At 46.4% G+C, this 27,537-nt stretch overlaps 1 protein-coding gene across 24 annotated transcripts in view; it reads right to left on the bottom strand.

Annotated features, from left to right (window-relative positions):
* Positions 1-2,700: 2,700 nt before the first annotated feature.
* svila (supervillin a) overlaps positions 2,701-27,537 on the bottom strand; it is a 159,801-nt gene continuing 134,964 nt past the window's right edge. For 8 of the 24 annotated variants that reach the window (XM_031796368.1, XM_031796357.1, XM_031796352.1 and 5 more), the window contains 27 exons: positions 24,635-24,767; positions 22,562-22,612; positions 21,829-21,906; positions 21,159-21,257; positions 20,000-20,165; positions 19,459-19,554; positions 18,320-18,406; positions 17,901-18,084; positions 17,558-17,730; positions 15,890-16,045; positions 14,203-14,339; positions 12,563-12,710; positions 12,139-12,284; positions 11,696-11,871; positions 10,951-11,101; positions 10,494-10,696; positions 8,761-8,843; positions 7,857-8,011; positions 7,679-7,784; positions 6,892-7,099; positions 6,455-6,588; positions 6,094-6,249; positions 5,793-5,936; positions 5,436-5,557; positions 5,007-5,162; positions 4,596-4,616; positions 3,210-4,217 (listed from right to left, as the gene is read on the bottom strand). In XM_031796368.1, coding sequence (XP_031652228.1) covers positions 4,131-4,217; positions 4,596-4,616; positions 5,007-5,162; positions 5,436-5,557; positions 5,793-5,936; positions 6,094-6,249; positions 6,455-6,588; positions 6,892-7,099; positions 7,679-7,784; positions 7,857-8,011; positions 8,761-8,843; positions 10,494-10,696; positions 10,951-11,101; positions 11,696-11,871; positions 12,139-12,284; positions 12,563-12,710; positions 14,203-14,339; positions 15,890-16,045; positions 17,558-17,730; positions 17,901-18,084; positions 18,320-18,406; positions 19,459-19,554; positions 20,000-20,165; positions 21,159-21,257; positions 21,829-21,906; positions 22,562-22,612; positions 24,635-24,767 — 3,556 coding nt within the window. In that variant the 3' untranslated portion in view covers positions 3,210-4,130. Of the gene's footprint in view, positions 4,218-4,595; positions 4,617-5,006; positions 5,163-5,435; positions 5,558-5,792; positions 5,937-6,093; positions 6,250-6,454; positions 6,589-6,891; positions 7,100-7,678; positions 7,785-7,856; positions 8,012-8,760; positions 8,844-10,493; positions 10,697-10,950; positions 11,102-11,695; positions 11,872-12,138; positions 12,285-12,562; positions 12,711-14,202; positions 14,340-15,889; positions 16,046-17,557; positions 17,731-17,900; positions 18,085-18,319; positions 18,407-19,458; positions 19,555-19,999; positions 20,166-21,158; positions 21,258-21,828; positions 21,907-22,561; positions 22,613-24,634; positions 24,768-27,537 lie in introns of those variants that run through there. The other 16 variants (XM_031796350.1, XM_031796351.1, XM_031796353.1 and 13 more) reach the window with 16 other exon arrangements.

A 27,537-nucleotide genomic window follows, 5' to 3' on the forward strand; every position in this document is an offset into this window, starting at 1 on the left:
GCACCAAAACTCCATCTAATTGGCCCCCGTTTCTTTTCCATCACACATGCTCCCTGGGTCGAGAAATGGTGACATGACAGTTCAGATCTTGACATCCAAAACGGAAACAAGCTTATTATTACATCGTCCATTTTGACAAAACGGTCACTGCATTAACATTCAGCACCACTGACCTCACTAAACACAGCGGTGGTGTTCGAGTAACTGTTAGTTTTAAAAACATGGACCCGTTACCAGTAGAGCATTTCATATGTGATAGGGAGAAGCAACCACAGGAGTACCTGACCTTAATATCCACCTTAATATCCTTAATATCCATTAAAAGGATACATACAAAAAGAATCCCTTGGCATATTGGGCCCTCACAGGATAGTGGGTCTGAATCTGTGTGTCTGTAGAAAGCAGAGCTCTGGGACTGATAATGACAAGGCCATGTGATGACATTCAGAAACATGGTAGAGTCTGATTTGGATGCTTGCATGGCACTGTGAGTTTGAGTGATGAGACAATCATGATATACACTATACACTATATACACAAAAGTATGTGGACACCCCTTCAGATTAGTGGAGTCGGCTATTTCAGCCACACCTGTTGCGGTCAGGTGTGTAAAATCGAGCACAAATCAATGCAATCTCCATAGACAAACATTGGCAGTAGAATGGCCTTCCCAACACTTCGGGATGCCACCTTTCCAACAAGTCAGTTCTCTAAATTTCTGCTCTGATAGAGCTGCCCCGATCAGTTGAAAGTGCTGTTATTGTGAAGTGGAAATGTCTAGGAGTGGTAGGCTACATAAGCTCACAGAACGGGACCGCTTAAAAATGTCCTCGGTTGCAACTCTCACTACAGAGTTCCAAACTCCCTCTGGAAGCAACGTCAGCACAAGAACTGTTGTTCAGGAGCTTCATGAAAATGGGTTTCCATGCCCGAGCAGCCTCACACAAGCCTAAAATCACCATGCGCAATGCCAAGCATCGGCTGGAGTGGTGTAAAGCTTATCGCCATTGGACTCTGGAGCAGTGGAAACGCTTTCTCTGGAGTGATGAATCGCGCTTCACCATCTGGCAGTCCAACGGGTTTGGAATTTGCCAGGAGAATCTACCTTCCCCAATGCATAGTGCCAACAACACAGTTTGGTGGAGGAGGAATAATGGTCTGAGGCTGTTTTATATGGTTCGGGGCCCCTGAGATCCAGTGAAGGGAAATCTTATCGCAACAGCATAAAATGACATTCTAGACAATTCTGTGCTTCCAACTTTGTGGCAACAGTTTGGGGAAGGCCCGTTCCTGTTTCAGCATGACAGCATCCCCGTGCACAAATAGAGGTCCATGCAGAAATAGTTTGTCGAGATCAGTGTGGAAGAACTTAACTGGCCTGCACAGAGCCCTGACCCCAACCCCATCAAACACCTTTGGGATGAATTGGAACGCCGACTGCAAGCCAGGCTTAAATCGCCCATCATCAGTGTCCGACCTCACTAATGCTCGTGGCTGAATGGAATCAAGAACCCGCAGCAACGTTCCAACATTAATGAATAGCCTTCCCAGAAGAGTGGAGGCTGTTATAGCAGCAAAGGGGGAGGGGGGGGGGGACAAACTCCATATTCATGACCATGATTTTGTAATGAGATGTTCGACAAGCTGGTACTTTTGGTCATGTAGTGCATGTAGTCTGGAATAATAATATTTAATACAGAACCTCAACTTCACAGTAGGTCATTGAGGGTGTACTCCTCAGACCACACTTTACTCAGTAACATCATTAGTTACATGGGCGAGCAAACTGATCACGACAAAAAGCGCAACATTTTCAGCACCCTGACTCAACAGCAACCCATGGATCCATCTGGGGGCGTTTCAGTAACACCCTCTCCATTGTAGAGGTGACAGGTACAGAACTTATTATCAGTCTTTCAGCGCCCTCTGATGGAGGAAATGTGCAACATACCCTTAAATAAAGCATATCAACATATACAGAACAGAAACAGACGCAACATGCACCAATTCCAAATATTTGACTTGAGTTACAGTTCATATAAGGAAATCAGTCAATTGAAATAAAATATTTAGGCCCTAATCTATGGATTTCATTCACATGACTGGGCAGGGTAGCAGTCATTGGTTTGGTGTGGGAGGGCATAGGCCCACCCACTTGGGAGCCAGGCTCAGCCAATCAAAATGAGTTTTGCACCACAAAAGGACTTTATTACAGACAGAAATACTCCAGTTCCATCAGCTGTCGAGGAGGCTGGCCTCAGATGATCCCGCAGTTGAAGAAGCCAGATGTGGAGGTCCTGGGCTGCCGTGGTTACACGTGGTCTGCAGTTGTGAGACCGATTGGATGTACTGCCAAATTCTCTAAAACGTTGTTGGAGGCTGCTTCTAGTAGGGAGCATTAAATTCCCTGGCAACAGCTCTGTTGGACATTCCTGCAGTCAGCATGCCAATTGCACACTCCTTCAAAACTTGAGACATCTGTGGCATTGTGTTGCGTGACAAAACTGCACATTTTAGAGTGGCCTTTTTGTCCCCAGCACAAGTTCACCTTTGTAATGTTCATGCGGTTTAATCAGCTTCTTGATATGCCACACCTGTCAGGTGGATGGATTATCTTGACAAAAGGAGAAATGCTCACTAACAGGGATGTAAACACATTTGTGCACAACATTTGAGAGAAATAAGCTTTTTGTGCAAATGGAACATTTGAGATATTTTATTTCAGCTCATGAAACATGGAACCAACACTTTACAAGTTGCGTTTATATTTTTCTTCAGTATACATATCATACAGGTACTGGATATACACACTCATAAACATACACGTTATTTTATCTGAGAGAACAACGGACCGGACTTACCAGTTTGCTGCTGCCTGTCATTTTCAGGGTTTAGGCACTGTATGGAAGCATGTGTCTGTGTCCCCCCCCCAAATGGTACCCTATTTTGTGCACTAGTTTTGACCAGGGCCCATAGGGTTCTCTACTCAAAAGCAGTGCATTATGAAAAGGGAAACAGTTACCATTTTGGGACATCCATTTAGACAAAATGTCCCATTTCAGGTGATAAAGAGGCGAAACGACTTCCTCAGATTGACTTTTAAGTGTTTATTTCGCCAATATACTTTATATCACAAAGGGAGTCTTTATAACACAGACTACCGTCTTCCTGTATATAAAGTGTACGTCAAAGCAAGGCACTATACATTGTTGAATTCAAATAGAAAGATCCTTCTGCCTTTCTCTTTTTATTTCTGTTAATTCATGCCTGTTAAATATAACACTTTTCTTCAATCTGAGCACCTGACCGATGCAGGACATCCTCATAGCAACAACAACAGATACAACAGAATGCACTAGATACAGGATTTCTTCAATAAAATGGCGACATGTACAGTCTCTAGGCGGAAGGAGCATTACTGTCCTACTAAACATATGACAACCTCAACATGAATAACACAAACATTTATTTCATTTCTTAGCTCACCGACTGAATACTCGAAAGGCTTTTTATTCCTATTATATATGTCAATATAAATATAAATTATTTTTGGAAAGACAAACACACGAAAGAAACCGCTTACAGAAAGAGTCTGTTTGGAGTGTGTCGAGCAGAGTGGCTTTCCTGCTCCCAGAACAACTGACAGACCCTGTATGGTTGATACTGTAAAGGCATGGTCACACACACAGTAGATTTAACAAGCCGGGTGCTGACATTACATAAACATCCACTCAAGAGTCCACACACACACACACACACACACACACACACACACACACACACCTCTGAACTATCTCCATTTATAATACAAATCAACAATGGGAACCAACAATACAAATGAAAGAAAAAGACAAGACTACAAGAGGCTTGCACACCTTTGCTGATCTTTCACTCCCTCCACCCACTGCATCTCTCCTCCTTCCTCCCTCCCTCCATCGTAGAGAAGGGTACTCAGAAGAGCCTGTTTCCGAGCTCTCTCCAGTCCGGAAGTGAAGGCGTTCTTGGTCAACCTAAAGAGTTCTCAGTGGCGGGTCCTCGTTCCAATTCGGGCCACGATGCACCTCAGCGACCGACCGTCGCTTGCTGATGATGATGCTGCTGTCCGGTGGTCAAGCATTCTGTCCAACGTACTAAAACAATCCTTTGGCTTTCTTCACATTCACCTGCTTCCAGCCTGGCAACAGCTCGTACTCATCCCTTGACATCTCCAGCCCTTTCTGCGAACATTGTGAGCACACAATAAAGACCAACCACCAATCACCATAACAACTCCTATGTGAGATCACTTCAATGTGTGAGCTGCAAAAAAAACAAATCCATCATTCATAGGCCACACCATGATCAGTGATCCAGTTCATCACTCCAGCAGCTTCCTGTATTGAAAATCCACACAGCTATTACGTTGCAAGTGGAAACCGACCAAACCATGCAAGAGTGGTTCAGAGTGAGAGATTGTGTTGATCCACACACACAGTGAGGAGGGAGGTGAGACAGAAAGCAACACACAGGATTATGGGTGATCTAGTCCATCAGTCAAAGTGAGGATGCTGTGTACGTGTCTGGGGCCAGCTGTGCTCTCAATTTAAAGAACTCACCTTCCCATAAGCCCCTACACCCTGGAAGGTGAAGTGAAGAGTTAAACACATGATGATGATAATAATAATAATAATAATAATAATAATAGTAATAGAGAGAGAGCGAGAGGACAGAGCGAGAGGAAGGAGGACACATTTACATAAACAGACAAAGTTAAAGACTGAAAAAAAGTTGGACTTTTATGGATTTTAGAGAGGTCCGTTTCAGACTAGTTTCCCTTCACTACCATTGCACAATGCTCCATTGTGGTCCATCGTCACGCACACATTGGAGAGGCTTCATTATTGTCCGCAAACACAGAACCACAGACTAAGTGGACATATAACATGACGGAGCCAAGGCACACCTAGAGAGAGAGAGCCGTCATAATTCTCCAGGGAGTTGGTGGTAGGTGGTGAGAGTGGCCTCACCTCAAAGTCATCATTGTCTAGGTAGATCTCCAGGCGTAAGGGGTCCACTCCCTCGGGTAGGGGCCGCGCCAGCAGGTCTGCCAGAGGGTAGGTGGTCTTACACAGCCGTGCCAACACGTCCTCTACCAGGATGATTTGGTTACACACCTCCGCCTCCTGGGACACACAGCGATATGAATAGAACGTCACGGTCAGTACACACACTTTCCAAATCAATCCCATTGGGGTTGGCAGTAGCCTCGAGGCAGGCCAGTACCCCGATGGTTGCCAGGTTCGAAACATAGGGCTGTCCCCTGGTCAGCCTTATGTCTGAAATAAGCCATCAACAGGAGGAGTTGGTGTCAATGTAGAATCTAGTTCTAATGGCCATTGAGGTTTATTTAAGGTGGGTGCAATAGGTATGGGATGGGCGACAGCCAGGTGACCTACCCTTTCAGTGATCTCAGCGATGTCCTCCCTGTGTTCCCAGCAGGGGAACATGTTGGTGAAGGTTAGAGGTTCAAGTCCCGCATGGATCAGATAGGACTTGGGAGGCTTCTTCTCATTCTTCTCTGTGTGTGTGTATGTGTGTGGGGGGGGGGGGGTAATGGTTAGTATCAATAAAACAATTCCACATTTCCCCCCTCTAGAGGACATGCCTAGAGCCACTAAGCAGTAACACTATGTTATAAGGGCTTATTTGCTTTCTTTCTGCATCTTGTCCACCTTTCTCCATTATGTTTTTTTGAAAATGTGTCCATTAAGCAGTGTAACTAACTACCACCTGACAGCTGTAGTGCCCAATACCTGTGCAGTACTGAAGCACTGTCTCCATGGCACACTTCCTGTCCGCGTCCCAGCGGATACGGGCAGAGCCGGGGCTCTCGCCATCCTGGGGCCACCAGCCCTGCCACAGGTACACCTCGTGGTGGTTGTCTACCAGGAACAGGCCTTCATGAAGAGGAAGTGATGTCAAAACAGGGCTACAGGAAGTGACGCGGTGATGTACACACACGGACAGAGGTCAAACCTATGTGAATTATAGCAGTACAGTCTCTAGTCATGCATTACCTATGTGTGTGTGTGTGTGTGTGTGTGTGTACAGTACCTGGTTGTGAGGCATTGTAGAGGTCCTCCTGTAGGAAGGGCAGTGAGTTAACCGCCTCTGTTACTCTGGCTGGGTAGAAGACCTCCACAGCTACAAACTCTCCAGACGTGCTGCTCAGCTGGTAGAGACGAGGGGTGAAGTTGAACTTCCCTGGATCTGGGGGTCAAAAGTTCATCCAATCACAACACTTTCCCATTCTAGTAATGCTATTTCCATGAGAGAATATACAACAGTCAAATTATTAGTCTACTACCAAACAAGTACATTGCAATTACTCCATTGGAATTCAACATCGAAGACAGATTTATGAGTAAATAGAATGAAGTCATAGGCTTTCCGGTGTGCGCAATTCCCAATTAACCTTGTATCATGCAGTCGTAGGCCTTCCTATCTCTCCTCCCCAGAGCCTCCCAGAATCCCGTAGGCTCCGTCCCCTCGTCACACTCATGGATGGTCACCTTGCTGCTGCTGTGGAGCCCCGCCTCCAATGGACACCTACAGACACACAGGCACATGGACCACTGCTACCATACTGTTCGAAACACTTCTGACACCATTCTGAACACCGACTCATACAGAACATTGTGAAACTTACTCAAATTGATCAGCAATAATACAATTCTATACACTTCGAAACATTCCTGATCAATAATAGCTGCCCTTATATTGAGCCCTTTAACATTTCACATTGGCAGGGGATGCCCTGACCCCGACAATCAACTGGACAGCAAAATATCTAGGACATAAACATGTCTTCTTATGCCTGCTGCATCTAGTTATGAATGGGTCACCGCTCACTGCTCTTTGATCTTGTTGGCGGTGGTGCTCCCCACGTCGCGGGTGTGGAGCTGAGCCTTGCAGCCGTGCCACAAGTACATGGTTGCCTTGGAGACACTGAGCAGTACCATAGAGGTGCGGGAGCGCAGGCTGCTGCAGTGACACGCTACCTCCAGCAGGTGGCCCTCCACAGGGACCTCACCGCGCACACAGTACAACCGCCAGTCATCTGATGGGGCAAGAGGGGTTAGAGGTCAGGTCAGACAGATAACATTTCTCTCTATGATGAGAGAACAGCAGGAAACAAATGAGACATAAATCATGCATTTGGAGAAAAACATGTTTTCATGGGATTCATTGGTGTTCCACACCCAACATACTCTTTCAAACATGTCATCGCACACGCACACACGCACGCACGCACGCACGCACGCACGCAGAGAGAAAGAAAAGAGTTGGATGATGGTAGGAGAAAGGAGGATAGTATTGATGAGAAGGAGAGGTAAGGATGGTGAGAAAGTGGATGGTAAAGATTTACCATCTTAATTTGACCCTGCTCATCACAGCAGGATTATAACAGAAAATGTTAATGTTGTGGATTATATTGAATGGACATTTTTGCAGGGGTTGACACGTACTTCGTTAAGGCAAATCAAGTCAGCGATTTTAAAGGGGAAATTACAAAGCTTTTTAAATCAATTGATACACTCCAATTAGCATTTCCCAGCGCCGCAGGAAAATCCTGCGACAACCGAGCGATTAAATAATAGCAGATCTGTACGTAATAAGTATGGACAGTGCAGCTTACTCTGAGAGTTCTCCTCCTCCTCTTCTCTCTTCCCTGCATGGACCACCATCCCTCCATTAAAGCACTGCAGGAAACATGGAGGCTCTTTCCCCTGCTGCACCTGGACCTGTAGGAGCAGAGGAGAGTGGTTACGCGCGACCACACACACACACACACACACACACACACACACACAAACCTGTGCTCCTCTCTCCTCGTCCAGTTCGACAGTCATCAGAGCGGACGTTCCCTTCTCGTTGACGGTAGAATTCCGTCCTTGCCAGAAGAAATAGGAACACTTCTCCTTCCCAGCTCCTGCACTCCTCACCGCGTCCGGGTTATGTCTCTTCCCAACTAAGGTCAGACAGACACACACACAGATTCACAAAACGCTGATGAACAACTTCTCACATCATGAATAAACACCAGGGAGGACCCTATAAAACAGCTGTGACACTTCTGTCAAACCAATAAATGACAGGGTTTTGAGAAGAAAAAAAGAGTAAAAAACAAAGCAGGGAGTTTTTGCAGTATTTCCTGTCTGTCTGCCTGTATCGGTGTCCTATGTACGGAAATGTGATACCCCATTGCTGTAGTTAGCTATCCTCTTCTGCAGCCCATACATAGACACTCTGTGCAGAAGAAAAGTAGCCGTACTGCTGCTAACCAGTAGAACTCATCCCAGCTTCTCATCTCCCCTTCTGTTCTAAAAGAAATGACATTAATGGATTGTTTGTTTGAAGTCTGAAAGAACATGGATTCCTACAGCGAGCGAGGCTTTGGAACAGCACAGTCGGTGACTATGAGTTTAGTTAATGGTTAATTATTACCCTCAAACGTAGAGTGGGGGGGTGGAAGAGAAGCAGGGAGGAAGGGTGACAGTGGCTCTCTTTACATGGTCTTCACATGGAGAAGACGGGTGTTTAAAAATCAAGGAGGATATGTCCCTCTGCTAAATAACGTAAAATCCCTACCTGCACTGCTTTAGGTGTGTCATCAGAGAGGGAATAAGCATGATGGAAAGAGGGACAGCAGCAAAAGAGAGCATGCTCTATGGTGTGTGACAGTGTTGCGATTTCGCTCAACGGTGGCTCGAAACTAACCTGCGGTGCTCACCATGTACTTCCATTTCACCACGTACGTGTCTTCCTCATGGAACTGTCCGATACTCTGCTTGGGCAGCCGGCTGTAGGATAGAAGATAATCTTTATTTCACAGTAAACAAAGCGACCACAGAATTTCAGCATGCTTATAGGGAAGGACACTCAACAAGCACAGCACTTACACAAATGACTGATTGGCTGAGAGAAATTGATGATAAAAAGATTGTGGGGGCTGTCTTGTTAGACTTCAGTGCAGCTTTTGACATTATTGATCATAGTATGCTGCTGGAAAAACATATGTCATGGCTTTACACTCCCTGCTATAATGTGGATAAAGAGTTACTTGTCTAAAAGAACACAGAGGGTGTTCTTTAATGGAAGCCTCTCAAATATAAACCAGCTAAAATCAGGAATTCCCCAGGGCAGCTGTTTAGGCCCCTTGCTTTTCTCAATTTTTACTAACGACATGCCACTGACTGAGTAAAGCCAGAGTGTCTATGTATGCGGATGACTCAACATTATACATGTCATCTACTACAGCGACTGAAATTACTGCAACACTCAAAGAGCTGCAGTTTCAGAGTGGGTGGCAAGGAATAAGTTAGTCCTAAATATTTCTAAAACTAAAAATTGTATTTGGAACAAAAACACTCACTAAACTCTAAACCTTAACTAAAACTTGTAATAAATAATGTGGAAATTGAGCAAGTTGAGATGACTAAACTGCTTGTAGTAACCCTAGATTGTAAACCGTCATGGTCAAAACATATTAACGCAGTAGTAGCTAAGATGGGGAGAAGTCTGTCTATAATAAAGCGATGCTCTGCCTTCTTAACAACATTATCAACAAGGCAGGTCCTACAGGGCCTAGTTTTGTTGCACCTGGACTACTGTTCAGTCGTGTCGTCAGGTGCCACAAAAAATAACTTAGGAAAATTGCAATTGGCTCAGAACGGCTGGCCCTTGGATGTACACAGAGAGCTAATATTAATAATTTGCATGTCAATCTCTCCTGGCTGAAAGTGGAGGAGAGATTGACTTCATCCCTACTTGTATTTATGAGAGGTTGAATGCACCGAGCTGTCTGTCTAAACAACTGGCACACAGCTCAGACACCCATGCATAAGACATGCCACAAGAGGTTTCTTCACAGTCCCCAAGTCCAGAACAGACTGTGGGAGGCACACAGTACTACATAGAGGCATGACTACATGGAACTCTATTCCACATCAAGTAACTGATGCAAGCAGTAAAATTAGATTGGGGAAAAAAAAATAGATAAAAAAAACACCTTATGGAACAGCGGGGACTGTGAAGCAACAAACATTGGCACAGACACATGCATACAAACACACGATAACATAAGCATTAGACAAACACATGGATTTAGTACTGTAAATATGTGGTAGTGGTGGAGTAGGGGCCTAAGGGCACACAGTGTGATTGGAAATCTGTGAATGTATGGTAATGCCTTTTTAAATTGTATAAACGGCCTTCATTTTGCTGGACCCAGGAAGCTGCTGCTTTGGCAGCAGATAATGGGGATCCAGAATAAATACAAATACACTGAAATGTGTATTTTTCCTGTATCACAACTCCACCACGACACACACATATTATGCATCCCAAATGGCATTGTATTCCCTATACTGTCCCTATAGGTCCTGGTCAAAAGTAGTGCACTATGTAGGGAATATGGTGCCATTTGTATAGGGTGCTACACACCCACCCACCTGTAATCAAACTCCAGGATGTGCCATACGTCCACGGCAGTGGTGCTGATTTCAAAGTGCCTGCGGTCGTCCCCCGCTACAGGGCCGTAGCCCCGACCCACATCCACCCCATCCAGCACCGTGCGCACCGGGGTCTGGAGTAACGGCAGCATCAAGGACGCATCGTAGGACCGCGGCGTAGTCTGTTCCGAGCTCTGTTGCTCCTGGAAGGGAGGGGAAAGCAACAAAACGGGTTGAGGAAGCCATCGGGACGGTGAGATGCGTGTGGCGGAGGAGAGGGAGTAGAGGGGGAGATGGGGAATGGGGTGTTAGAACAGAGTGAGGTTTTGTTCCCTGTTGTCTAATAGTGTATAATTTGGCAAGTCTTATAAGGAATTCTTGAGAAGCTGCAGGATAAACACTGAAGAGGAGATGAACAAAAAAACGAAACTATTAAAAAAACTATTTGGCGCTGTACCTTGTGTTCGTTGAGGTGTTCGTGGCCGTTTTTGGTTGTGCCTTTCTTCTTGGAGTCTGTCCAGTCCAGGAACTTCTCCTTGAATAGGGTGGTCTCATTGTGTTGTGTCAACCTCCCAAATACAGCCCAGTCCGGACGACCCTGGCCTTTCCTGCACACCGCAGAGGGAGAGCGAGAGGAGAGGTAGAGAGGTTTGGAGCCTCTTATATTATATTTTACTAAACCTTTATTTTTTCAAGGCAGGTCAGTTTAAAATTGTTTGCAATGACCATCTGGCAAGTCTGTTATTAAAGACACCTACAAAAAAAACTGTCCATGGGCATAGAGGCAGGTTGTTTAGAGTAGAGAGGAGTGATGACATCCTGCCCATGTACGGCTTGTGTTCTGCTGAGCCTGGCCTTCGAGTTGTTTACACATACTGTAGTGGAATACTTAGCTAGGCTCTCCATAGTAGGGAGGTACATGGTGTTATGGAGATGGCCCACCTGCGCTAACCGGAGCGGTTTTAATACGGACGGTTTGAAGCTACCTCGCAACTCAAGTAAAAGCCTAACCCTCACAGGGTCGTGGAATCACACTCTCAACCATACATGTAGAAATGGGTTACATTACAGTAAGTGCAACCTACATATCGGGATTTATTGTCAATACTGTGTATGTGAATCGGCTAGCTCACTGTAAGGTTTGGCTTAATGTGTTGTGTGTGTGTGTGAGAGAGAGAGAGACAGAATGTGTGTACCAGTACCTGGGTATGAGTGAGTTGCACTCTCCAGGGTCCAGGGGATTGATGTCACAGCAGGTGTAGTCGAAGGTTCCGTTCCACAGGTGTTTAGCCAGCTGGAAGGCTACTTTCCTCTGGGCCAGAGTCACCTCCTTACCGTGCCAGACATACACCTCACTGCCAAAGTCCAACACCAACACCTGCAGGCCAGGGGTCACAGAGAGGGGCAGTCAGCACCAGTACAATGATGTACTTTCACTTTCAGCTCAAAATGGGCATTTGAAAGTGAGGAACTCACAGGTCAGAGTAGTGTACCTGCCACTGTCAAAATCTTGACTTAGGAGATACAGCAGTCTGATCAACCAGGTTTCTTTTTCCATCTCGGTCTTCACTTGATTGGAATCCAATCAGAATGAAAATCTATATCCTCATACCAAACAATGTTAGTAGTAGAAGTAATGTCTGACCTGTTTGGGGCTGAGCAGAGTGCATCGGGGAACCTTCCCCCAGAAATCGTCATCGGGGACCAGTTTGTCATCCACTAGGCGGTAGATGCAGTTGGTTTCTACGATGGCGCTCTCATACAGCTCATCCTCGTCTGGCGTCCCCGCGGCTACAGGAAGGACACAGGAAGTGGTAAAAACTGATGATGCTTTCAAGGAATAACTGGGAATCATTTGTGGGTAACATTTCAGTTGAGGGGACCCATAACACATTCAAAATAAATAAACTTACCTACATAGCCATGAATGTATCAAACAAAAAGAAGGGACCCCAAAACGTGACTGATTGAAATATGTTTCCCAAACTAACCGACAGTTTGCCGTATACTGGTAGCTGGTAGGTAAAATGTTAATTCCAGTTATAACCCATTAACTACTTCATCCTTACACTGGTAGCTGGCCTGTCCGCCCAGAATCTTCCAAAACTCCTTGGCAGCATAGCTGTGTGTGTTGATGCCCTCCTCGATCAGCTCTACATAGTTGGCACGGCAACCCAGATCTCTCTTGGTCTGAACGAACTGGGCCAACTCAGCAGCCTAGGAAGGGAAGACAGAAACGAAGCAAATTGTTCATTCTCAGCCCAAATCAAGTGCAATTCATTGTGCTACATATTTAGTAGCTCAATGATTCTTGAAAGGGACCATCTCTTTTTTTCCACAAATATGTCTTCATATGTACATTTGAAATATATATTTTGACACTTTAAGCATATGTCGCAGAACAGGGATTCAAATATTTCAGAATATTAATGACGGCGATACTCAAATACATTTTTGCCTCTAAAAATAAAAGATCAATATTTGTAGAAAATATAGAAAATTGTTCATTTGAAAATCCCCACTAAAAACATAAGCATTCTAATCAGATCTTTCAGCACTGACGGAGTGGTATACGCAGTAGCAATTGAGTTATTCCTTAGTTGATTTGACTCTAAAACCTAATTAAAATGAAACATATTTGAACCAAAATGCATATTCTAATCAGGCAGATCGAGTTGACAGATCACGGTTGTGACCATGGCGATTCCAATATCGTTTGTTTAAATCTATCAAAAGTAGAGAACTTTCCAGACCATCAGTGGTCTTGTTGGATTACATGTAATGAGGACATGAACAAGGGGTCCTTATGGTATAGCTGACCCTTTGCATTCCTGATTCATTTAGGATTTTAGACTCATCTCAGGACACATCTTTTAGGAATCACAGTTTTGGGAGAAATATTATTTAAAGTCAGAGGGATAATGCAAGAAACTACATAAGATAATTTTTCAGTTAATATCCCATTACTTATTGGTAGAGTTTGAAATTTGAATATTTTTCTCCGGACAAGGGCATTTCCAGGCATATAAATTAATCATATTTTGAAAATTCCCTAAACAAATATTTTCCCTTAAAAAATTCCACTAAATTTAATTTTTAAGCTCAAATAATGCTACAAAATAATTTGTTAAAAAAATTATATAAAAAATAAAATTCCCTGCCGCACAACGGTTGATCTATTAAGAGTGAGGTGAAAAGATGTCATCTTAAAAAGCATATCCTGAGATAGACCTCATACGCAAGTGTTGTGAACAAACCCCCATTGGGTTTTTATAGTCTGAATGATCTTTTTTTTGAGAGAGAGAGAATTTCAGAATCAGGTCAGTTTTCTTTCTGGCCAATCAGGGCTAAAGTCTGTTTGAAACAATAGCTGTAGGTCTGCATTTGCGTCTCAGTGAGAGGCTTCCTGTTACGGCAGCTGTTCTCCCCTCACACACACCACTTCCCGTGTTGCTACGCCAACGCTACTTCCTCCCAAGGCCGGGTTTACTTCCTGCACGTGACTTGAAGCAGCACACGCCTAATATTTACAGACCTTTAAAACCCACTGACAGGGTTACACGCGTTCATCTGAGCATACCTACACAACGCTAACACTGTGTGGACAGCACTACTTACAATTACATGTAACCTATGACAATATGAGTGCATTTGATGAGTTTGTGATATGTATAGCTGCTGAACACAGCAACAAGATCAACAGACTTACCTTAGCCTTCTCGATGACATTGGCGAACTCTCCAGTCCAGACAAAGCAGTGATGAGGAGTGATGAGCAGAAAGCAATCCCCGCTGTTCAGAGAGGATGCTCTGGGCTCCACTAGTCTGGTCTGGACGTGCCGTCGGCCTGGTTAATATAACAGACGGACACGGATAGATATGGTATATCAGTGGTTGTTTTGATTTTGAATGGAAGTTAAGAGGCAGTTAAGAATACACTACTTTATACACGAAGACTGTGTCCATAACTGTTTATTGGATTTTGTTTGCCTAGGGTAGAGAGAGGTGACCTGGGTAACATGATTAAGCACCACAGCTGCATGGACATGGTGTGGAGGCCTAAAATAACTACAACAAACACAGTCTGTTTTTAAAATATCCTCTGAAAAGGAAAGGACTCCCTGGAAGAGCACCCTTCGTGGCTTTGGGTAAAAATGCCAATTAGGCTATTTTCCTCTGTGGACCTCGGCAGCACTAGGAAATGGGTTACTGTTGGGACAGATACTGTATGCCTTGTTGGGACAGATACTGTATGCCTTGTTGGGACAGATACTGTATGCCTCGTTGGGACAGAGACTGTATGCCTCGTTGGGACAGAGACTGTATGCCTCGTTGGGACAGAGACTGTATGCCTCGTTGGGACAGAGACTGTATGCCTTGTTGGGACAGAGACTGTATGCCTTGTTGGGACAGATACTGTATGCCTTGTTGGGACAGATACTGTATGCCTTGTTGGGACAGATACTGTATGCCTTGTTGGGACAGATACTGTATGCCTTGTTGGGACAGATACTGTATGCCTGACCCACATGCAATAAGCAGCAAATAGGCACAATACACACAACCGTTTCTTCCTTCCCCAGACTAAAAAACTGCCGGAACAAAATAATAAGCTAATTTAGACGATTAGCGTGCCGCAGTCAGACAAAGGAAGCACAACCAGTTCCCTACACAATGGGCTACTTTTAACCAGGGCCCATAGGGCTCTGATGAAAAGTAGTGCACTATATAGGGAATGTTTTGCTGCTTACTGTTCTGGATGGTTAGCCTTAGCATGCTCGTTACAGGCTACAGTGTGTCTCACCCGCGATTCACGGAAGACTGAGGTCTTTCCTTGTCGGTCTATTCCAGGAGGCTGCTCTCACTATCGGGTCTAATCTAGGCCACCCGGCATCCCAAAACGGCACCCTACTTCCTACATAGTGCACTCGTCAAAAGTAGTGCACTACATAGGGAGTGATTTGAGACACCGCCCAAGAAATTGGTCTCCTTAATGTGACAGTGCGGTGAGAGAACGCGCTGCCTTCCTTCTTTGTGAAGGTAAACCATCATCAGTATGGTGCAGATAAACGTGTACTATTGGAAGCGCTTGTTGTGAAATACTGTCAGAAGGACTGTTGTGCACAATGTATTTGGGATTCCAGCTTAGCGCTTAGCCTATTACACTGTTCCGTTTAGCATTGTTGATATGCATGTCTCTCCTAAGAACTACTAGCAGATGGGGGTGGGTGGTTAAAAGGTGAAAGCAGCATTCATGTCACCATCTAATCATCTCTTTTCAGAGGGGTGTGTGTGTGTGTGTGTGTGCAGCCAACCACATTCTTTCCCTGGGTTTCTTATCATGACTGATCCCAGAGTTGACTTTTAGTGAGGCGAGAGGTCATCTGTCCGTCTCACCTTTGACCTGCATGAGCATGAGTTTCTTGTAGGGCACGGCGCTGTTGTTGGACATCTGCTCGGAGATGTTGACGCTCCGCAGGCTAACGCTGCTAAAATTCTCTTTACTGGCCAGCCCAGCCAGAGCCACCTCAGAGAATCCACTGTTCTTACACACTGGAACAGAGATGAACCCATCAGTTAGAGGAGTTATACACAGAAGACATACACTGAGGGTACAAAACATTATGAACATCTCTTTACATGACAAAGACTGGCCAGGTGAACGCTACGATCCCTTATTGATGTCAACCAGTGTAGATGAAGGGGAGGGGACAGGTTAAAGAAGGATTGAGACATTAACTGTGTATGTGTGCCAGTCAGAGGGTGAATATGGGCAAGGCAAAATATTGCAGTTCCTTTGAACGGGTATGGCAGTGGGTACCAGGCGCACCGGTTTGAGTGTATCAAGAACAGCAACGCTGCCGGGTTTTTCCACACTCAACAGTCTTCCCCGGTGTATCAAGAATGGTCTACCACCCAAAGGACATCTAGCCAACTGTGGGAAGCATTGGAGTGAACACAGGCCAGCATGCCCTGACGAATTGAGTCTGTTCTGAGGGCAAAAGCGGTTGCAGCTCAAAATTATGAAGATGTTCCTAATGTTTTGTACACAGTGTAACACACACAGTGCCACCTCTGAGAAACCAGAGTTCTTATTCACTGGAATACAGAGAGACCGAGTAGGAGATATATAGATGCATCATATACACAGTAGACTTATAAACACACATATTGTACATTACACACCGAGACCAACTGCACACACACACACACACACACACACACACACACACACACTACAGCTGAAGACTTTATAAATAATAAAATGTAATGAGATTAAAGGCAACACAATACTCTCGACCCTGAAAAAGAAGAGTGTTCCTAACGTTATTAGAACAAACCCCAGAACCTTTCAGGGTCTCATGGCGTGTTTTTATTATTCTCCTAAGAGATGGGAAGAGGAAGTTGCGAGTAACGAGTCTTTCAGTTTGTAGCTTTAGTGACGCTGTTATCACCGACACAGCCCGCTGCAGAACTTACCCTACACACAATGGTAGAAAAACAACAGTCAACTTTTGAGGATCGCTTTGAACAATACCAGGAAACAAGGCTGCGTACCAAATGTCTATGGGCCCTGGTCAAAAGTAGTGCACTCCGGAGGGAATAGGGTGCCACCTGGGATGCAGCCAATGCGTTTAAATGCAGGTCCCCTTTTACAGCTTTTACGTCTGCTATCCTAGGATTCATTGTGTTGAACTTATTTATAGAACAGAACTACAAGGCCTGATTTGAATCAGTTCAAGCAGTGTAGTTTCGGGAGGAGTTAGGAATATAGACATTGAAAGTGTGCTCTGGAGAGCTGGCTGTCGTGGGAGGTAAAGGAGAACACTTTCCCATAGTGCTGTTGTGATAACGTGCGTTCCAGTCATGCATGTTGTAGAACAGCCTCCCATAGCACTACAAAGTCCACAAGCCACCTCTGCATAGCCTGGATTTAACTTCATTTACAACCAAAACGCCAGGCTTCTTTTTTTCCCTCATCTTCACAGACAGCTGAACCTCTTGCCAACCCTGCCCTCATTCCAGAACCACTAGCATGACCTAGGCTATGGGTTGTTGACTCACTCTTCTCCTCCTTCATCCTCTTGCTCTCCAGCAGGCCGATGTTGAGTCTCTGCTCCGTGTACTCTTGTCTGATGTCATCTCTGGCCGCCAGCATCTTCAGAGGGTTCCTGGACGACTGGACGTTGCGCACAGGACGCACGGACCGCTTGTGCTGCACCATGGAGGAGGTCAGCCTAGGGAGGGGAAAGGAGAGCGGTCAGAGTTCAACAGGAAGCAGGTGCCGGGTTTTTACAGTGTTGACTAAACCCTGACCTCTGCACTGTGTGTGTGTGTGTGTGTGTGTGTGTGTGTGTGTGTGTGTGTGTGTGTGTGTGTGTGTGCGAGCGCGCACGGGCGTGCTTACTTGGGCATCTGTGTACCACCGAAAATGTCGTCAAAGTCATCGTTGATGTCCACCTTGCTGTTCATGTTCAGGGGCATCTCAGCCACTTGGCGGTAGAACTTATCAAACATCTCATCATCCAAGTTCATGACCTCTTTGACCGTCTTCTCCGTCACCGTGATGGTGGACTCCCGCAGGCCACCCACTGACGGGGACAACACGGAAGACGGGTTATCTCAGGCCTCAAAAGAGAGACAGTCGGTGCAAATTCGTGCTTCGCCCCCCTTGGCCCTAACTCTTTCATGTTTGCAGATCTGAAGGGTCTGGATAGGTATGAGCAGTGTAGAGGTGGAGCTTCCGCCATATTGCTTCCACCTTACAGACCATTACAGGGTTAGGGTCAAGGGGGAGGGGCGCGTATACTAGAACAAGACACTGACCTTTACTGTTCAACCTGCCCAGGAAAGACTCCAGCTTATCCAACTTCCTGTCTGACTCCAGGTTCATGTCCGGTTTTGCCTCGATCTCTGCAAAGCAACATAACAGGACAGGAATTACTCTGAATGGCGAGTGACTGACGTCTACACTTAATCACTGTCCCAAATGGCACCCATAGTCCCTATATAGTGCACAACCTTTGACCAGAGTGTGCATTTAAATGAATTTAGAAGAGATCCATCCATAGAAAAAAATGTCAATCACATGCACCAGAAATGTGTCAACCTGGAAGTGTGTGTGTTGACGGCAATGAAGTTGAAATTGAACTCTCATGCATGAATGCTTTTCAGTCAGTGAGGACAACCAAACACTATCCCAGGGTTTACATTCCATTAGACATTGGTTGCCAGACAGAATTACAACAGTCACACCAATAATTACTGTCGCTATAGTGATTACATGTGCCGTTTAGAAGACGTACCATGCATACAACAAAGGCAGCACAACAGCAAAATCATTTTGAAAACACCTTCGGTATCAGATATTTCCTTGATTTCTCATAAAAGGAAAATCAAAGATGACCGATTATAGCCAGCTGTCAACATCGGGAAAATGGATTACGTTTTGTAGGTCAGTCCTAAGTTAATTGGTACATACAGTAGTTTTGTAGTGATGGGATGAAGTTAAGTGCTATTGACTTTTCAATAACACGGATGGGATAAACAAGCCTCCTACAGATTTCGTTCGTGGTGTTTACATTGGGACGGCATGTGTCTAATGACACTTACGGACACAATCCAGTCACAACCGTTTACCCCAAATGACACAACCCAGTCACAACCGTTTACCCCACACGACAAGGTGACTCAGACCCTCCATGTCATGACTAAGGCCTAGTAAATGAATAAGGCGAGGCCTCACATGACAGAGAAAGAGAGACACAGCAGAGAGGAGAGAGAGGTTCTTACAGAATTATGATTTTTATCCCCTTCTCACTGCGAACTCGTTCAGTCCTCCTCAAGCGTTTAAACGCTTGGACTGGTCTAATAAACATGCCAAACTATCCATCTTCACCAATCCAATGCTTTTAAATGAATCAGTGCAAGTGAATGAGTGCACACAGCCAAATTGGGCTACTGACCTTCTAGAGGCTTGGAGATGGCAGGAGTGGTGTTCTTGGGTTTGGAGAGGAGAGACATGACAGGGCTGTTGATGAGAGCTGAAGGAGAAGCCAGACCTGAAACAGACACATTATATAAATGGGATGTTCCACTACGTGAAACAACAGATGAGACTGAGTAAATAAGGGAGTGACTGGGGACAGGAAACACGTCTCTGTCTGTCTGACGGGTACCGCCCCTAATGTAGGTCATACTGCTAATTGGATTATAGGGGGTCCATTGAAGAACTTCCTGCACAAGTGAAAAACTAAGAAAATTACACATTTAAATGGACATACAGCAGGAACGGGTGAAATGTGTTTTACAGCTGCCTGAGTGAAAAAAGGTACGGCAGGATTATATGGAATGTGTGTAACAGAAGTGGGAATTGACACAGTAGACCACTTTCTATCTACTGACTACACAAACCCTAGCTCTGCGGATGCGTGATCGTATATACACGCACGTGTTTTGCCGCGGGGGGGGGGGGGGTGTATCATACAGCATTTGATGACCCCTGACCTTTCTTGACCATGCGTGCGGCCACGGTGAACTGCGTGGAGTCGTTGGCAGCCCCAAGGCCCTTGGACTTCCAGGCCTCCTCTCGGGCCACGATCAGCTGTTTCCTCTCCTGGATAGACATGTCTATACGGCGGCTCTGGGTCTCCTCTCCTCCTCCCATCCTCTGCTAGGAGAACACACACACACACACACACACGAGGTTAGGGGGATGTGAAGCACGGGATGTGTCCCAAATGGCTCCCTATTGTGCACTACTATTGATGGACCCTGGTCTAAAATAGTGCACTATAAAGGGAATAGGGTGCCATTCATTGAGGTGAAATGTTCAGAACTTTGAAGATGGTACTACACCACAACCCCCACAGATATGACTAACTAATAGATCATCTCCATTCCACTAACTGTAGCAAACCACTGAACAACATCAAACAACGCCCTTGGCTCAGAGTGGCCGACATACTCGCATGCCTCCGCATTAAAATAAATGCTTGGTGTCTACTCTCGCAGATCCACAGACGGCCGTTTTCTAAAAGGTATTCACCATCACATGAATGGACCGGTTTGACAGAGAGAAGTGAGAGAATGTAGATGGTGGATGGACGGCATGAATGCACAATACTCATTTACTGTTCATCTACTGTAGGAGAACCCAATCACCACAGAAGCATGGGAGTTGGAAGACGTCACGACCAGCACAACACAAAACGTCACAGGCATGTCGAGCACACACACATTTTCACCTGTTTGAAAAACTATTCTACCACACAAATGCTAACATACGCAAAAAGATAATTTACCATAAGTACACACACACACACACACACACACACACACACACACACAGACATCCTCAAACAAGGGTCCCCTAGACACCAATATTCTATATTGTATATATATTGTAGCCAACAAGTTCTGTATCTGTCCATACACTAGACCTACTACTGTATGTGTGACCGTGCACAGCAGTCCTTTGCGTATGACCGCAGGTCTACCTGCGAGTGTGTGTGTGTCACAAATAACACCCTATTCCCTACATAATGCACTACTTTTAACCATGGCCCCTCACTCTGGTCAAAAGCAGTGCACTACATAGGGAATAAGGTTGCCATTTGGGACGCAGCCTGTGACTGTTGACTACTGGAGTGGGTGAATGTGTCACCTTCCGTCTCCAGGGGTGCCTCTCATCCCTAGCCATAGAGGGACTGGTCACTGTGGACGTGGGGGGGCTGAAGATGCTCGACGTGGGGGGGCTGGTAGCCTTCATGTGACCGGGAAGATGGGTGACGGGAGGAGGAAAGGAAGAACAGAGGAAGGAAAGAAGAGGGGGTGAAATGAGAGGAAAGAGTGGAGGGCAGAGGATGCTGTCTATAATAATAAAGACCTAGCCAGAAGCCGCGCCAAAAGGTGTGACATTTCATCTCGCCATCACCATGACGCGTCAACATCACTACAACGCCTCCAGACGCATGGCTAGCAACTCCAGGAGCAAGAACAACTCTGGAGAGTCCTAGAACTTCAGGGTAGCGGATTTAACAGGAGAGTTGGAGCAGAAAACAGACCGAGGCATTTTCTGGGAGAGTATACAGTGGATATAGTGAACATGCCTTCATAAAGTAGATGAGCTCACCATGGTAAGATACTGTATGCCTACAGACGCATCATGATCTTTGGCATAGATACTTGGTAATAAGAACGTTATCGCAAACTAACAATATCTGCATAGAGGCTTTAACAGCTTAAAAGAACAACTGCTCAGACCAGCAGGGAGCTAGGTTGGCTATGCAAGCAGGTACAGCATGAAGGCCATCACACCGGATGCATGGTCTCACCTGGCTGTACTGATCGACACTTAGATCACCATCAGGGAGATCAGGAGGAGGAGAGAAAGGGGTTGAAAAGACCGGCTCCTATTGAGGGAGGGACAGGGAAGACAGACAGGTTCCCACAGATGGACAGAAAGGACATAATCAACGACAGAGGGGAATAAACAGTAGATGGGGGGGGGAAAAAACAGTTATACCTCCAACCTTGTGTTTTACAGATGTGTAATTTGACAGTGGTTTGTAAAAATGGGAATCGCCGTCATAGCTTGCACACACACCTTCATCCAACACATTCAATGTCACGCAGTTTATACATTTGGGTTTAATGGCTGTATGGACAGGGAATATGGGTTTCAGCATCAAATCACTTCTCTCACACACACACACACACACGATGAGACAGCCTTGAGACTCGAAGCTACAGCATCAACCACAGTTAATAAGACACCTGATGAGCGGCAGGACTGAATTAGAGCAGGCCACTCACACCACGGTATTAAATAGAAAAACTGATTGGGTATATTTCCCCAAATTCCCAGGGTTTCAAGGAATCCCAGTTGGAAGAGTCCCGGATTCAGGCGGGAATAAGCAGGAATAATCCAACCGGGATTTCAGAGAAAAGATGAGAACTTTGAGAAGTTACCGGAACGTTGCAACCCTTATCCCGTAAAAGCACCACTAGTAGTGTATAACAACGCCAGGGTGTGTGTTCGTGGGGAACCCAACACACCGGTCTTACCCAGAGCTGATCAGACACAGCCAACTCATCGATCATCATCATCCCTTCCTCCTATAGAAACACAGCAGGGAAGAGAAAAGAAAAAGGACAAGTGTTCTTTTCGGTCGACTAGGTTGTCATCCGCATGGCTGACCCAGAACGTCAACCGCTCTCCCTCACCCTCTAAAACCGTCACTGATCTTTGGATTACGGAGAGGTTGAATTTGAAACGCACACTATATTCCAGCAGGTGTCATTCAAACAAAGTTTGTAGGATCAACACTCTCTCCCCCCCCCCCCCCCCCCCCCACACTTTCAGTCCCTGATGTTGCTTTTTTTAGCTGTACTTTTAAGCATTTTAAAGCAGTGACTCAGTGTTGCTCAAACTCTTAATAGGCACGGACCAATGACATGCCAGATTATAATCTCCTAAAAAGGGGATGTTTCTCCCTAATCTCTCCAATTCCTACTGTACTGTAGGCTACAGTACATCTCCTTTGATCTCGGAACGGAGGTGGTCTTGATTGAGCTCACTGGCCAGGCTGAACGGGAGGATAAAACCATAAAAAAATATCTTTTTAAAAAGAGCGAAAAACAAAAACATCCATCCTTCCTCTTGATTTCCTTTGAAGCCCTAAACCTGGTCTGTTTTAGTTGATTCACTACTCGTTTCACTTCTATGCTTTGGTCTCATTTTTATACATTTAGTTTCTTCGGTGTTCTTCGTTTAATCTACAGAGGTAAAAGACCAGGGTGTGTAACCAATTCAGCATCTCAGAGTAACCGATCTGATCTAGGGTCAGCCCCCCCCCCCTCCCTCTCCATGTAATCTTATTCATTGTGAATTAAAAGGGAAAACTGATCCTACATCAACACTTCTACTTTGAGATACTTCATGAATACGGACGCAGGCATTAAAAACCTTCTTTTGGTTTCAGAATTATTTTGTATTTAAAAAAATAATAACATCCTTTAAGGGCGTAATGATTTGACAAGAGCAGTGTGCATTTCTCTCTGGTTTGGTGTCATCGCATGTGGAAAACCGGGAAATATTTTCATTCGGTTATCGTCAATAAACACTCGTGTTACGACAAAGCTGAGAAAACATGGATTGGTGAGCCAAAACATGGTTTGTCTGCTTGCATGGACGGAAAGGGGATAGATAATGTTGTGAATAGTTCAAAAAAAAAAAAAAGAGGTATGTGGAAAAATCACCAACCCCCACCCTTTAAAAAACACTCGCATAACATAACTACAGTGGGCATGCAGAGATTGAAATAAAGGTTTATTTTAGATGGAAAAAAGACATGCAAAACAGACATAAAGACAGAGTAGGAGAAGTTACATAGAACATGCATTGATTACAGAAAGGCTAAAGACGAGACACGCATGCAGGTCTGAAAGAAAACAGTAGACAAACGAAAGGTCTGCCATATCAATTCATACACATTTCCTGATATTGCACAGGAAGTTCTCTTGGCTAAAAAACCTGATTTAGGGAAACTATGCCAACTGTACATGCATACATCTGGTCTTCTAAGTACGACATTCACTTGGAAACAACGGTACAATGTCTTCAGAATACACACGGTGACCTAGCAACTCAGACAACTTAGGTGTTAATACAGTAGTACATATACTATACCTGAGTAATCACCAATGACTATCATATTTGAGTGTAAGTGCAGTTGAAGATATGAAAGGCAATTCTGGTACAACGAATTGCCTCGGGAAGCTTATAAGTGTCATAAGTAGCATGCATTATTAGTGAAAGGTCAGACACACACACACTATAGATGACAACATACACAACACCTCTGTTTAGAGAAACAAACTCTGGACATAGGATTAATTTATTTAGACAAGTGTTTTTAGAATAAGCCCTTTTGGATTCACTTGATTAGAAAAGTAGGCAACAAATTGTAATTTCCCCAAAATGACGGCTGAAAACCAGCCTGTTTGACTCGTTTTTAAATCGCATCAGTGTCAGTCAAAAGGCTAAGCATGTGTTTGTGTAAAGTCTATAGCAGAGGTTATAGCTGTCTGACTGGAAGTGTGGATAAAGGACAGCATATACAGTAGTAGTCAGGTTACCTTCTTCTTGAAGCTCTGCTCCACCTCCCATAGCTGAGCGTGGCATTCTGACACGGCCACCTTCACCACGTCTTGCTTCTTATTAATCCTGTTCCTCCAGTCCTCCTCGCCACTCTTCTTCAATAGGGCCAGCCTGAGAGAGAGACAGACACAGCATGTTACTATTGTACATCTCCAAAGTAAGCTTTGGCAATATGTACATTGTTACGTCATGCCAATAAAGCAAATCGAATTGACATGCAGACAGACAGAGAGGGCCACGCACACACAGGGCCACGCACACAGGGCCACACACACACAGGGCCACACACACACACACAGGGCCACACACACACACACACACACACACACAGGGCCACACACACACACAGGGACACACACACAGGGCCACACACACACAGGGCCACACACACACAGGGCCACACACACACAGGGCCACACACACACACACACAGGGCCACACACACACACACAGGGCCACACACACACACAGGGCCACACACACACACACAGGGCCACACACACACACACACAGGGCCACACACACACAGGGCCACACACACACACACACACACACACACACACACACACACCACACACACAGGGCCACACACACACACACAGGGCCACACACACACACACAGGGCCACACACACACACCACACACACACACACACAGGCCACACACACACACACAGGGCCACACACACACACACACACACAGGGCCACACACACACACACACACACACACACGGCCACACACACACACACAGGGCCACACACACACACACACAGGGCCACACACACACAGGGCCACACACACACACACACAGGGCCCACACACGGCCACACACACACAGGGCCACACACACACACACAGGGCCACACACACACACACAGGGCCACACACACACACAGGGCCACACACACACACACACAGGGCCACACACACACACACAGGGCCACACACACACACAGGGCCACACACACACAGGGCCACACACACACACACAGGGCACACACAACACAGGCCACACACACACACACAGGGCCACACCACACACACAGACACACCACACACACACACACACAAGGCCACCACACACACACAGGGCCACACACACACACACAGGGCCACACACACACACACACAGGGCCACACACACACACACAGGCCACACACACACCACACAGGGCCCACACACACACACAGGGCCACACACACACAGGGCCACACACACACACACACACACACACACACACACAACAACACAGCCACACACCACACACACACACACACACAGGCACACACACACACACACACACAGGGCCACACACACACACACAGGGCCACACCCCACACACACACACAGGGCCACACACACACACCACACAGGGCCACACCACACACACACACAGGGCCACACACACACACACACACACAGGGCCACACACACACACACACACAGGGCCACACACACACACACACACAGGGCCACACACACACACACAGGGCCACACACACACACACACAGGGCCACACACACACACACAGGGCCACACACACACACACAGGGCCACACACAACACCACACACACAGGGCCCACACACACACACACAGGGCCACACACACACACACACACACAGGGCCACACACACAACACACACCAGGGCCACACACACACACACACACAGGGCCACACACACACACACACAACAGGGCCACACACACACACACACAGGGCCACACACACACACACACAGGGGCCAACACAACACACACACACAGGGCCACACACACACACACAGGGCCACACACAACACACACACACACACACACAGGGCCACACACACGGCCACACACACACACAGGGCCACACACACACACAGGGCCACACACACACACAGGGCCACACACACACACAGGGCCACACACACACACACACACCACACACACACACACACACAGGCCACACACACAGGGCCACACACACACACACACACACAGGGCCACCCACAGGGCCACCCACACACACAGGGCCACACACACACAGGGCCACACACACACACAGGTGCCACACACACACACACACACACACACCACACACACAGGCCACACACACACCACAGGGCCACCACACACACACAGGGCCACACACACACACACAGGGCCACACACACACACACAGGGCCACACACACACACACACACAAAGGGCCACACACACACACAAAGGGCCACACACACACACACACACACAGGGCCACACACACAGGGCCACACACACACACACACACACACAGGGCCACCCACAGGGCCACCCACACACACAGGGCCACCCACACACAGTGCCACACACAGGGCCACACACACACAGTGCCACACACAGGGCCACACACACACAAACGGCCACACACAGGGCCACACACACACACGGCCACACACACACACAGGGCCACACACACACACACAGGGCCACACACACACACACACAGGGCCACACACACACACACACAGGGCCACACACACACACACACACAGGGCCACACACACACAGGGCCACACACACACACACACACACACACACACAGGGCCACACACAGGGCCACACACACACACACACACACACACACAGGGCACACACACACACACACACCACACAGGGCCACACACACACACACAGGGCCACACACACACACACACACAGGGCCACACACACACAGGGCCACACACACACACACACAGGGCCACACACACACACACACACAGGGCCACACACACACAGGGCCACACACACACACACAGGGCCACACACACACAGGGCCACACACACACAGGGCCACACACACACAGGGCCACACACACACACACACACACAGGGCCACACACACACACAGGGCC

Source organism: Oncorhynchus kisutch, linkage group LG18, assembly GCF_002021735.2.
Source record: "Oncorhynchus kisutch isolate 150728-3 linkage group LG18, Okis_V2, whole genome shotgun sequence".
Classification (NCBI taxonomy): Eukaryota; Metazoa; Chordata; class Actinopteri; order Salmoniformes; family Salmonidae; genus Oncorhynchus; species Oncorhynchus kisutch.